The sequence below is a fragment of the Notechis scutatus genome, chromosome 1 (assembly GCF_049901735.1).
Source record: "Notechis scutatus isolate UNSWTSFEM ecotype Mainland chromosome 1, rNotScu1.2, whole genome shotgun sequence".
In the NCBI taxonomy this organism is placed as follows: domain Eukaryota; kingdom Metazoa; phylum Chordata; class Lepidosauria; order Squamata; family Elapidae; genus Notechis; species Notechis scutatus.
Window position 1 is genome coordinate 316,794,478 of NC_142009.1, and position 14,496 is coordinate 316,808,973.

General features: G+C 42.7%; 1 protein-coding gene across 1 annotated transcript in view; it reads right to left on the reverse strand.

Annotated features, from left to right (window-relative positions):
* Window positions 1–14,072, reverse strand: part of SLC35F4 (solute carrier family 35 member F4) — a 147,292-nt gene extending 133,220 nt beyond the window's left edge. Inside the window, exon 1 of the mRNA XM_026670072.2 lies at window positions 13,652–14,072. Coding sequence (XP_026525857.1) covers window positions 13,652–13,754 — 103 coding nt within the window. The 5' untranslated portion in view covers window positions 13,755–14,072. The remainder of the gene's footprint in view (window positions 1–13,651) is intronic.
* Window positions 14,073–14,496: the final 424 nt, after the last annotated feature.

The window sequence follows — 14,496 nt, forward strand, 5'->3', positions numbered from 1 at the left end:
CTAGTCAGGACCAAGTTGCTTAGCTTTTTGGAGATCAGATTGCACTACCACATATCACAGACTAGCAAATTTGTTAGTTTGTAGATCCCAGTTTATTTCAGGCAGTGCATGGAATATCTGGGAACCAGGGTAAACATGCAATTGTCTATGTGGAGGAAATTCCTCTTTAGAAGAGAAACTTCCCAAAATAACTTATAAAACAGTTTTATTGAGATGCTGCTGAGTTCCCTGTGGATTGTGTTTATGGGATTCATGTCTATTTCCTATTTCTTCTTCTTCTTCCCAGTGCCTTGTACCGTGAAGGAAAGACAAAATGAAATACATGGACAGTCTTTGTCCAGCACCCATAATACAAAGCAGAGAGGAGAAAAGGAAAAGCAAGGCAGTGGAAAGAAATCGGTATTAAAAGCTTCTCAGAGCAAGAACAGGAAACAACTTACTGAACCTGAATCTTCCATCCATTAATTTTATACATAAAAGATTAGTGACTCCAACTTTTGAACTTGGCTTCAATCAACATGCTTCACTGGCTTGTTGAAGATCTAACTGTTATTTTCATGCAACATACTAAACTTGGCTGGTTTTAATCTTGGCTAGATTTGCTTTATTTTGAATATGAGGCCTGAATTACAAATATGCAAACGACAACAAAACTGTAGCAAAGAAATTGGAAAACATAAACTCTTTGCTGTCATTTAGCAGTCAGCCAGCAGGGAATAGAGTAGAGTAGAGTAGAGTAGAGTAGAGTAGAGTAGAGTAGAGTAGAATAGAAAAGAATAGAGTAGAGTAGAGTAGAGTAGAGTAGAGTAGAGTAGAGTAGAATAGAATAGAATAGAATAGAATAGAATAGAATAGAATAGAGTAGAGTAGAGTAGAGTAGAGTAGAGTAGAGTAGAGTAGAATAGAATAGGAAAGAATAGAGTAGAGTAAAGTAGAGTAGAGTAGAATAGAGTAGAGTAGAGTAGAGTAGAGTAGAGTAGAGTAGAGTAGAATAGAATAGAATAGAATAGAATAGAATAGAATAGAATAGGAAAGAATAGAATAGAATAGAATAGAATAGAATAGAATAGAATAGAATAGAATAGAATAGAATAGAATAGAATAGAATAGAATAGGAAAGAATAGGAAAGAATAGTGTAGAATAGTGTAGAATAGAGTAGAGTAGAGTAGAGTAGAGTAGAGTAGAGTAGAATAGAATAGAATAGGAAAGAATAGAATAGAATAGAATAGAATAGAATAGAATAGAATAGAATAGAATAGGATAGGATAGGAAAGAATAGAGTAGGTAGAGTAGAGTAGAGTAGAATAGAGTAGAGTAGAGTAGAGTAGAGTAGAATAGAATAGAATAGAATAGAATAGAATAGAATAGAAAAGAACAGAATAGGAAAGAACAGAATAGAATAGAATAGAATAGAATAGAATAGAATAGAATAGAATAGAATAGAATAGAATAGAATAGAATAGAATAGAAATCTGAAAGAGATTTTGGACGTATTCTAGTTCAGCCTACTGCTCAAGGAGGAGAACTTATACTATTTCACACAGGTGACTGTCCAGTCTTTTCTTAAAAACCTCCAGTGATGAAGTACCTACAATATCTGAAGGCAAGTTGTCCTCACTGTTAGGAAGTTTCTCCTAATTCCAGGTTGCTTCTCTCTCTTTAATTAGTTTCCAACCATTGTTTCTTGTCCTGCCCTCTGGTGCTATGGAAAATAAATTGACCCCTTCCTCTGTGATGGCATGATTGAAGCTCCTTCTGCTTTATTTTCTTTTTTTTTTTATGTGCATTAATCATTTTAAATTTTAGGAAAGCAGATTGCAGCCAAAGGTTTGAAATAAAATCCTAATGCTAAAGCCTAATTAAACCATGCATGAATTGGGGAAATGATCAGCTCTCTTTCAACTAGATATTAAAGCTGGATAGACATAAATACAGGTAGTTCTCCACTTACAACAGTTCATTCAGTGACCATTCGAAATTACAGTGGCACTGAAAAAAGTGACTTATGAATGTTTTTCACACTTATGACTGACCGCTGCAGCATTCCTGTAGTCATAAATCATATATTTCCATTGTCGTTCCATTGTAATTTGGGTCACTAAATGTACTAAATGTTGTAAATCAAGGACTACCTGTATTATGAAGATAAGAAAGAAAATTGATTTTGCATTCATTAATGTAGAAACAAGCATGATAAACTGGCTGGCCTTGAATATTTCCTGTTTTGAGATATGAACCCTTGTCCAAAAATGAAAAGAGATTGGAACATAACATCATAAAACAATAAGAACCCAGGAGATAGGAAGACAAAACAGCAACAAACTACTGAATAACAATTTCATTCAAACCCTGAAGAACCCTGCTTGATTCTTTAAGCCAGGATCGAAAAGAAAACCACGTTATTCTTGAAACATGTATGGCAATGAGTATTCTGTTACCTAGATCTCCCCCACTAAAATGGTCATGTTCCTTGTTAACTTCACCTCAGAAAGTCAAAGCATCCAAGACAGAGTCATCACCGAACTGAATAATTCAGCAGCTTCAGAGGATCAGAGAAGCAATGTGAGATGATAGGACACAGAAAAGACAAATTTCTAGTGTCTAGCTGAAGTCTGTCAAAATTCCAACCAATCACTGAAACATTATCCAGTGTATAAGCTAATTTAATTCAATCAAATCAACATAAATTGAGGGAACTAATCACATTTTTTTTTCAATGGTGCATGACCATGTTTTACAAAAAGAACAGTTCCCATCCTCATTTTTTAATATAGTACTGGCTTCTTTTAAACGTCATGTTTTAAAGATATGATCACTGGAACTTTTTAGTGGATTAAAAACAATTCAACTGATTAATGAATAACCAAATGAACTTACTAGATTTTGAAAAAATAGTGTGAGAAGAAAAGGAAATGTTTTGTTACAAAACTGTCAAAACTGTCAAAACAGTGAAACTCTTCTTAATGAAACTGCTGGAAAATAAATATTTTATTCCTGGAATAAAAGATTAGAAGAAAAGCTGCATGTCACAGAAAGGGTAATATTGACATTATTTAAAGAGTGCTACAGGAATCTAGATGTCCTGAATCTTTTGAATGAAATAGGAAAAATGCTTCTCTGTGTGCATTGTTTTTTTTTTCTCTGAGACTATTATTTGTTTCTGGTGACTGCCTTCTGGAATTTCAATGTGCAAATTTGAATTTCACTTATGATCTCTCAAAATAACATTCAAGACAATCACCCATCTCCAATTAAAATAGAAAGTTGCTTCCCCAGCAGTCTCCTCCAGATATCTAGGATTACAAATCTTATCATTTTTGGTTCACATGGTCTATGGTTAACTTTAGTACAATCCAACCAGGTGTACCATGTTGATAAATGCTGGTTTAAAATTATGCTTTCCTTTTTTCTCCATAATTATTCATCCCTTGAGACTAAGAAACCCATATTTCCAAGTTCTTTCATGGTGCTTATAATTTAGAAAATAATCACCTGATGCTTCTTTGAAAAAAAATATGTAGAAAAAAGACTTTAATGGTGCTGAGAATTTTTTGATGCTGTCCATAGTTAGATATGTCACTGGAAGTACAGTAAGTTACATTCCTCCATCCAACTCCATATTCCACTCATCTGCTTGGAAAACGTCACCTAGAAAACTCTGTTTTGATGGCCTCAGAAGATATGAGAAGACAAAAACACCTATATTCCTGCTCAGATTAATTCCACCTGAGCATCTTTCTTCCCAAAATAATATTGTCAATAGTTTGGGTATCTTTGCTTCCTTTTCTTTGCCATTTTTACTTTGTCTATTAAATTATAGCTGCATTTGGAAGTGTACAAAGTAAATATATAGATAACCTTTTAGTGCACATGTTAAAATGTTTGTGGATTGATTCTTATGCTATCAACATAATTGCTACTTGTTGGATGTACAAAAGTCCCCCTTGAAAAATCTTTGGCTACTTTTATCTATGGAGATTCTCAATCATCCAGGTCAAGGTTGACCCAAAGGAGCTTTTCCAAAAGACAAGTGGACTTTCTTGGCTTTTTCACTGAAAATGTTTCACTTCTCATCCAAGAAGTTTCTTCAGTTCTGCACTGAAGAAGCTTCTTGGATGAGAAGCAAAACATTTTTCAAGGGAAAAAACAAGAAAATCCAGTTGCCTTTTGGAAAGGCATCTTAGGGACTTAGGATATATTACAATTGTATTCACTCTGCATATCACAGTAGAATTTGTATTTCTTTGCAAAGTTCCTAAGGAAACAGATCCATAACTAATTCAAACAGGAGTAGCAGAATATTACAATCAGCAGGAATAAGATATTTTCCCTGTATCAATATCTTAATTATTTATCAATGATCTGAAATCAGGCAGAAGCACTTAGGTGACCCAAGATGGCATCAAACAATAAGATCATGAGAACAAAGCAGGGCATGTTGACAAACAAATTCATCTAAAATATGAAAAAAGGAAACAAAATGACAAATGAGATTCTGTATAAATATAGAAGTAGGACATGCTGGAACAAAAAATCTCAAACCCAAAACAGAATCTAACTACGCAGGCAGACACAGTATCAGAGTATAAACTGGCAGTGACATAGGAAGAATGAGAAAAACAGATGACCTACGAAGTGGAAAATCTGGTGAGTCCCTGGTCCACCAACTGAGTTATTTACTTGCTTTAACAGTATGTAATTATAGAAATTCAAGGTAAAATATTCAACGATAAAAAATATTTAAAAATATCCGTCTATTTAAGCCAAGAACCTTGAAAACACTTTCAGTAAAAGATTAAGCTACCTATGACCATATGGATATTATATATTATCTATCACTATATTTTATCAGAGAAACTGTTAAAAAATAAAGTGGTAGGAGGGCCAATATAAAGGAAGACCTTTCTTCCGCAGATGAAAAACATGCTTCTCTCACTATCTCCAGCAGAACTTGATCCAGATTAAGGAAAGATACACTTTTAGGTATTTCAGATACAATTGTCTAGCACCGATGATGTTAGCTAGTTTGGGTAATGAAACATCTACAAGAAAACAACCGAGCTCTGGGAGCGCCAAAGACCCCTCGTTTCAATTCTAAGCTACAAATAGTCTCCTTTATTGGTCAGTTACAGTTGCAGTCTGAGCGTGCAACAGCTGCTTTTAGGTGATTCATACCCAAAGTGAAACATGAGGGCTTCGGATATTTTGGCATGTACTGCAAATTGGCTGGGGAATTCTGGGAGCTGAAGTCCACATATCTTCAAGCTGCCAATGTTGAGAAACACTGTTGGATACAGCATCAAAAAGAGCTATTTTGGTCTGGAATAGAACAAAATGTTGCTCCATGGGGAGGAGAGAAAAACCCAACCACATTGGGGGATGAAGGGAAAAAAGGGAAGGGAAGGAAGACGCAGAGAAGATGAGGGAAGAGGGATGATACTCCATACAGGGAAGTGTTGAGAGGAAGAGGGGAGAATGAAGGAGGAGGGAACCTACCAAAAAACTAATAAAAAACCACTAAGATCAATAAAGGAGAATATTTGTAGCTCAGGGTTGAAATGAGGAGTCTTTGGTGCTCCCTGAGCTTGATTTTCTTGCATATGTTTCATTACCCAAACTAGGTGGCATCTTCGGTGCTTCAATCCTCTTGATTTTTTTTTTCCTTCAAAACTAAGGACAGCTAAAATACTATTTGTTTTGTTTCTGCTCTACTGGGGCCAAACAGATGGTGCAGCAAAACTCTCAGGACATGCTGGTTTATTCCAGGTTTCAAACAAAACCTACTGTCTGTTTTATGCATATCCCTACTGAGAGCCATTCGGTTCGGAGACTGCCAAGATGGAAGGTCGAACTTTCTGCCTGAAATTGATGGGCTATTACCAAGCTGCCATCCTCCCGCTATTACCAAGCTGCCTTCTCCTTCTAGCAAAGGAGAAATGTTGACCATTTTTCCAGCAACTGGAAGCTTAAAAGCTCGGGCAGCTTTTTCATGAATTACACATTGGCAAATTCTGTGCCCATTCCTTCTCAAATTTGTCTGGAGTTTGGGATGAGCTGGTGATAAGTCTCTGTTCAGATGGAACATCTAAAAGAGGTGGGTCAGTTTAAAAGAGGTTTTTGGGAAGTGACTGCTAGATTTGTGCTCTTTCCTGCAGACTTCTTTTTTTTAGAAGTTACATCCTCTTGCACTCTGAGAATCTACTTTAAAGGCCCAAAGTTAGGAGGAGGGGGGAAAAATAGGAGGTTCTCAGGCTGCCTTAGATAATTGTTTCCTATAGATTTTTGCCTATTTGCCACAACAACAGTCCAGTCTTAAATGCCACCTTCACCATCTGAAAAAGACATAGACATTTCACTACTGTTGGAAGGAAAATTAGGTCCATTTAGAGTCAGGTTTGAAAGAATGCTTGTGTCAGCTTTGAAATTCAGCTGCCACAATTTTTTTTAGAGAGTTAGAGGAGTTGAAAAGTTCAAGGTTATTCTGTATATAGTATTAAGAATTTCCAATTGCAGTTAATTGGTTCTCATGATTTATGAAGTGTAGAAGTGGGAGGAGAGAAGGGAAGAGAGAAGGTGGATTCTGTGTAATGCAGGAAAAAACTTTCACTTGGGAAATTGCTTTTGACATGCCAGATCTGTTTCTAATAAATCAATTGGAGAGATAACGTCTCAGAGTGATTGATATCATGGATACTTTCTGGATTCCTTACAGCAGTGGCCCCCAACCTTTTTGTGCCACGGCCGGTACCGCATCACAAAATGATCTGCTGCCGGCATCAGCACGCATGACAAGGCATTTCCTCCCCCTCCCCTCCAGGTCTTCCCCAGCGACTTCCCCTCCCTGCACGGAAGCCTCAGCTGGTGCTTTCAGGCTCTTCCTCGTCCCCCTGCATGAGATCCTCTGAGCTGCGGGCTAAAGCGGCAGGGCTCCTCTGGGCTGATCGCGCAGGCACCTGACAGCTGGGGGGAGAAGAGACCCAGGGCATGACGTGGGTCCACTTTCCTCCCCACGGAGAACTTTTTTGCATGTGGCGCGGGTAGTTCGGCGAGAGGCGGCAGCTCTGTAACCCCAAAGGCAGCTCTCGCCCGGCATCAGCGCGCACGCATGCCCACACACAGAACACCCACTCAAACACCCACTCGCTATCCCCACAGCGAGAATAACAGGAATAATAGTCTTCTCACCCCCCCACTCCGCCCACCACTAGCCTTGCGGTTGCGACTTGTGTCCTCGCTCCTTGGCACAGCTTGCTTGAAGGGGCAATTTTTATTTCGGAAAGCACAGTACACACAAAGAATCAGATCAGCCATTCGGAGGTGGCCAGGAGTTCCCTGGGTAGTTTCTTTTAGAGGAAATGTCTTGTCTTTGTTCTTTGAAAGCAAGCAGAAACAACCCGCTTTCTAGGAATACTTACAAAGTGTAATTGACCGGTTCTCCTAAAGGGAATGCTGTAGTAGGCATCCCACTGAGCTGCCGTCTCCCACTTAATTAGCATTACAGATGCAGGTAGCAATCTTGTGGAGGAAAGGACCTGCTTTTTATTAATGGAAGAATCTCTGGCATTCTGAATGGAATGATTACCTGCATAGGCTGTTGAACCTTTTATCAACTTTAACCTTTGGTTCAAGCCTGTTACCTTTTGCTACAAATATCATTTCTAACTTTTTGCTCCAGAAACGGCTGCAAGTTTGAATGACAGGGAACAAAGGAAAGGTTTTAATGGCAAAAAAGGTTTGAGTTCCTTTCAACACTACCTTTTTTCATCCTTGCTTAATTTACTGAAAACAAACTTTACTGATCATACAGAGAATTATCAGGGGACTGGAGGCTAAAACATATAAACAACGGTTGCTGGAATTGGATATGTCTAGTCTGATGAAAAGAAGGCCTAGCGGTGACATGATATCAGGGTTCCAATATCTCAGGGGCTGCCACAAAGAAGAGGGAGTCAAGCTATTCTCCAAAGCACCTGAGGGCAGAACAAGAAGCAATGGGTGGAAACTAATCAAGGAGAGAAGCAACTTAGAACTAAGGAGACATTTCCTGACAGTTAAAACAATTAATCCGTGGAACAACTTGCCTCCAGAAGTTGTAAATGCTCCAACACTGGAGGTTTTTAAACGGACATTGGACAACCATTTTTCTGAAATGATATAGGGTTCCTGCCTAAGCAGGGGGTTGGGCTAGAAGACCTCCAAGGTCCCTTCCAAGTCTGTTATTCTGTTCTGTTCCTTTCTTTTCTTTCTACAGAGTTTAAATACTCATTGAAAAACAAAGACAAAAGAAGCCCAATCTTTTGCAATTTCCCCCTCCTCATTCCTCCCACCCCCCATCTGACCAAATGAAGTTCTGTTTTTGCCCTGGAAGTGACTTAAATCGGCATATGTTTAAGGTTAATGCCCAGGGCTATCACAGTGTGTGCCCGAGTAGAAAATCATGCTGAAACAATAAAAGCTGCATTGGGTCATTTCGCAACAACGTACAAAAAGAAATCTCTTTTCATTAGACGCATGCGGGTTTCTGTCTTTAAAAATACAACCCAAAAAAAGCAACCAGCAGCAGCTCATCTGATGTTTCCTGATCAGATAAAGGGCTGCTGTCCTCAATAGACTGGCCTGCTCCGATTGCCACTGGGCGCCAGCATTAATTGAAAGTTTCCAACGCAGAAATATTATATTTTAACAAAACCATTTGCTTGCCTTCTGGCTCATAGAAGAGTCCTCTAGAAAACAAGCACACACACAGACACAAGCAAGCCCCAGTCATTCACTTGCTGATGAAGGATCTAACACTAATCTAAATGCAGGATGGAAACCTGAATCCTATAAGGGTAAAACTTCCATGCAATTCCTTGATGAGGCTGGACCAGAATATATTTTTTCTCCAACATCTAGCACCCAGATAAGCAGGGATTAACCCCAGACAAACAATCAAGCAGAAACAAATACCCCAACCAAGGAAGCAGCAAGGGGAAACATACCCATCTCTGCAAAAAAACCACCAAATCAAAGAGCACCGAGCTCAACCTCGAGCTGCAGATCTGTTAAAGGAATAGATATTTTATCTGGACTGTTTAGCTCAGTACTGCTTACAATTGATGGCAAACCTAGGACCCATCTGTCAAAAGTGACATGCCACAATGCTTTGGAGGACACACCAATGTCCACCAACACCTGACAACAACTATTCTCAAAAGCACACCTGCCGTAATTTTTAGAGGCTGCAGAGGCCGTGTAAACATTAGGACTGCTCTAATACAGCCTCCAAAGTTCAGAAAAATCACAGGAGAAAGGGGACACTGGCCGTGCTTTTGTGAAGTTTTCAGAGACTGCAGAAGACCGTCCTCTGAAGCCGCTTCAAGAGTGAAGGCCTTTTGCCACCTGGAGCAGCCCTGCGTAGGCTTCAGGAGGCTGTCAAGTCATCTACCTGAGGAGCGCTGGACTGCAAGGTCAGTATTTTTATCCCCAACCTTCACCATCATAAAGACAGCTACTTCTCGTGTCAGGCTTCCCAGGGGAGACCCGGCAGTATGTCAGAGATCTAACACATGATAGCTTAACTGAACTCCTTGCCTAGATTTAGCAAAAGGCCCACAGACACAGCTTGGCTAGATTAAATCTTCGTGTCCTTTAATAACTCTTTTCTGCCACCAGCAAACAAGTGCAGTTTGCACAGTTGTAACCTCCACCCATCCATAATTGCCTCTGTCATTACATTCTGGACCAACTGAAGGTCGTAGATTGTTGTAGTTCTCTGGCAGCAGGTGCGGATGGCCGAGGTCTCGGAGAGTGAGGACTCAGATGAGGGGCCTGTGTGTGATGCAGGGATGGGGCCAGGACCATCAGGGAGTGGAATGCCGCCTTTGGAGATTGTGGAGGTTGGCAGCAGTGATGAAGAGGTCCCCGGGAAGCCTGTGCCCAGGGTGCGTGCACGCAGGGCTGCTCGAAGGAAAGAGCAGCTGCAGCAGCACGGGTGACTTAGGAGTAAGGCTGCAAGGTAATGGCCCCTCCCTTAAGAGATAAAAGCCAGCTGAGAAACCGAAGTTCTTTGCAGGAAGCAAAGAAGCTTTTGCACTCAAGCCTGGTGGACGTTTGGAATATCTTGGTTGGTGTTTGGAGACTCTTTGTGTTTGAAATATTTCTTAGTAACTTTATCTAGAGTTCTTGGCAGGCTTGCACAACCTTGGCAAAGCTTGTTCTTATCAGAGACAATTAGTCTGAAACAGACTTTTAGTGAAGGAACGGAATTCGTAAAGAATCATTAAAAGGTTTTGCTCTGTTACCTCTGTTTCATCTTTGTTTCCTTGGAACAAGGTTTGGGTCAGAACATAGATATTCTTTCAGGATAGCCCTATGTAGAGCATATAGAAATAATCTATTCAAAAGGTGACCAAGGCCTGAGTGACCACGCAGATGCCTCCTGACCTAGGAAGGAGCACAATTGGTGCACAACATGGAAGTTGTGCAAAAAAGGGTCATGGCTACCACCTATTCTTCAAAATGGAGCCATAGCCCAGTTAAGATGCCCCAAATGCATGCTAGTCCTGTTGTTTCTGTCCAGAATTAAGGATGGGAAAAAAACTCCAGTATTAGGAAGCCCTACTATTCTGTCCTTTGATTCACTTGCTGAATATAAAGACAGATAGAATAACTCTACAAACTCTTCCATACAATGTTTCTTTTATTGGATTATATTAGGTATCCTCAAGGTAACTCACAGTTATGTCGAGATGCATCTCATGTCCAATTCCTTGCATAGTTGAAATCATAGTAAAAGATGGTTATCTCCTAACCCATCTCGTAGCGATAGAAAGAAGCTGCCATGAGTTAGAGAGTTCAGGCAAAAGTGAGGGAAACTCCCCCAACCCATCGAGGGTCAAATTAGTGATCAATTGGGATTACAGATGTGGCCACGTGACCTGGACTACATTTCCCAGGATACCTTTAACTACATTTACCGTGATGCCTTCCCTTAAGGGGACAGCTCATAATTCCTAAGTAACTATCCAATTCCCATAGACTGGCTGGGACAGCACACTGTTCATCCATATTCAGACACACACACCCCATCAACAGCCTCCAGTCAATGACACTTGTGGCCAGACAGTGGTGGAGATATACAGCTGAGTATCAACAGCATACAGGTAGTCCCCAGCTTACAACAGTTCATTTAGTGACCGTTCAAAGTTACGACACTGAAAAAAGTGACTTATGACCATTTTTCAAACTTATGACTGGCGCAGCATGCCCATGAGCTTTATATTCAGTTGCTTGACAACTGACTCTCATTTATGATGGTTGCAGTCCCTTTTGTGACCTTCTGAAAGCAAAGTCAAAGGGGAAGCCAGATTCACTTAACAACCGTGTTACTAATTTAACAACAGCAGTGATTCACTTAACAAATATGGCAAGAAAAGTCGTAAAACGAGACAAAAGTCACTTAACAAATTTCTCACTTAGCAACATACATTTTGAGCTGAATTGTGGTCATAAGTTGAGGACTACCTGTATTGATCATATCTGCCAGCACCACTAGGTAGATGAGTCCAGGAAATTAACTCAACAGGAAAGCTAAAACGACTTTGTTGAGACCGACTGTAACAATGACTTGCAAGTCTGATTGTGCTAAACCCACTTTATTATATGCCAGCGAATCGGTGTGTGTGTGTGTGTGTTAGGAGTGTCTGCTTGAGCTGCCTCTGAATGTTACTCTGGACTTTAAAAATGCTTCAGCCCTTTTTGTGTAGGAAGTGGTTTTTGCATTATTTCCATCAAAATCTTCTTCCTTATTCCCTACAATGCTTCATTTCATACCATCAAATAATCCCATCCCAACTAATAGCCAATTTGGTCTAGTGGTTAAGATACTAGGCTAGAAACCGGGAGGTTGTGAGTTCACATCCTGCCTTTAGCCATAAAAGCCAGCTAGTGCAGGGGTCTCCAACCTTGGCCACTTTAAGACTTGTGGACTTTAACTCCCGAGGTCCACAAGTCTTAAAGTAGCCAAGGCTGGGGAGACCCCTGAGCTAGTGGACCTCAGGCCAGTCACTCTCTCTCAGCCCCAACCCACCTCCCAGTGTTGTTGTGGGAAAATAGGAGGAGGAAGGTGCGTTGGATATGTTTGCCCCATTGAGTTATAAATTGGGTGGCACAAATGCTTAAATCAAACAGGCCACCTGGAAATATTTGAAATATGCATAGGAAGGCTGCATTGCTGCAAACTTAAGAAGCCACATAAGATGAATACTTTGGCCACAATCCAAGAAAAGGCTTGGCAGAACTGGTGGGAAAGGAGGACCAAGGCTCTTATTGCCTCTGCATGCGATTTGTTCCATTTAACAGCCAGTGGCAAACGGTCAGAAATAAACTGCTCTCAGCGTCTGTGAATCAGTCTTCCTTCAAGCCATCAAACAGAGTGGCGGTTTGCTCCATGTGCTGCTCATGCTTGCATACTTTGTAGGGACAACTTCATTTTGTGTTTGAAACTCAGACGGGTTTTCAAACAAGGGGGCCAATGGACCTTGTCCTTTCTCCTTCTATGAATCACTTCGCCTGAACGTGGGAAACATGCTATTAAAAGTTTATTTCGGAAACTTAAAATGGTACACAGGTTATCCACCAAAGAAGGCAATAACCACACGGTTGCCCCTTCCTGCAAACCATTACTTGGAATCCCTCTACGATCCCTTTTTAATCATATGAAACATCTCCCTCTCTCCATGCCCTCCGTGCCTCGTAGTTTTTAAGCCTCTCTTGCGACACCTTCTCTGCTTAGTCGTCTTTGAAGCGCAGCGAACCCGAAGCCGGATTCCCACATGCACGGAGGCCGCGGGACGCTTATTACTGCAGCTTTTATCCCGCTGGCGATCCCACCCATCCCTTCACAGGCAGGCCAGGCAAGGCTCGATGCAGCAATCCTCAAGCGTGCGCGCGATTCCGTCTCTCTCTCTCTCTCTCTCGCACGTGCAACTGCAACCCCGCACCTTTCGCGGTGCAGATGCGCAGCCAGTGCGCTCCTTTCCCGCGGTCGCCCCTTTGGCTCCTTCCAACGCGCGCGCACACGCCACGCAAGCACCAAGAAGACCCTTTCTTCTCCGAGCCCACCATTTTCGTAGGAGGTGGGAGGAGAAACAGCCGCCCACCCACGGCAAATCACGAAGCAGCCCGAGGCGTGGACATTCCCCAGCCAAAGATGCGGAGCGTGGAAAGGGGACGCACTTTCTTCCTCTCTCCGTCCTCCGCTTCCCCCTCGACCCCCGGAATCCAGCGCACTTTCCCCCCCCCTCTCCCTCCCTCCCACCCCCTTGCCCTACCCGCTGCCCGGTTTTTATTTTTTTTAGTTATTTGATTCAAAGACCCATCTCTGGAGGAGCGACAGCAAAGTCGCGCAGGCCACGAGGGGGTTAAAAAAAAAAAAGGAAGCGAGGACGTTTCGCTGCTACCCAAAACGAGCGGCTCAGTTGTGCGCAGGTTTCCTGCGAGACCCCTGGATGAAGCGATAACCCTCCCGGCTAGAGGAAACGGAGAGGGCAGAGGGGAAGTGTGCCGCCTTCAGCCGGCCAGCCCTCCCGCAACCCAGCGCAGCGCAGCGCAGCGCAGCACCCACGCGCGGATGGCCCCCGGCGCAGTGCGCGCCGCTTTCTACCTTACTTTTCTGGCTGGAGTACCCGGGGTAGTAGCCATAGTAGCCGGTGATTCGAAGGATTCGGTCCTCGATGGTGGCTACCCCGTTGGGCGCCGCCTTGACATCCATGCAGAGGGGCTCGGACCGCCCGTCCGGGCTCGTCAGGGGGGTAGCGGCCGAGGCGGCGGAGGAGGAGGAAGAGGAGGAGGTGGAGCCGGCCGCGGAGCGTTGGGCAGACGCTGGACTCGGCTGGGTCGCTCGCCGCGCCTGCGGTTGCAGCGTGGGCCAGTCTGCTGTGCTCGGGACGGCCGTGGCAAGGCGGCTCCTCGGCGCACCTTCTCCACAGCTTGGTGCAAAGAGCAGCTTCTCTGCATGATCGCCGAGGCCGCCGCCGCCGCCGCCCCCCGTGTGGCTTCCCCAGAGCCAGCCTCCTCCTCCTCCTCCTCCTCCTCTCCTCCCCGCTCCCGCCTCCGCGAAGTTTTCCTGCGGTCCCTTCCCGCGAGCGGCCAAACTTAAGTCCTGAACGGGATTCGCGCTCCCTTCCGTCGAGGGAAGAGCTGGAGCCGACGGGGTGCCCAGCAGAGACTTCGGCATACAATCCCCCATCGCTCCCGGTCAGTTAGGGGTGATGGGAATTTGTTCTGTTCTCTACCAAATTTCTCTATTGATTTATTCTTTTATTTATTTGATTTGTCAATCGCTTACAAGATAATAGGTATAAGTATAAACATGAGTAAGGATACAGGAAATAGGTACGAATAAATGGGGACAGTAGAACAGGGACGGTAGGCACGATAGTGCACTTATGCAGGCCCCTGACAGACCTCTTAGGAATGGGATGAGGTCAATAGTGGCTAGTTTAAGGTTAAAG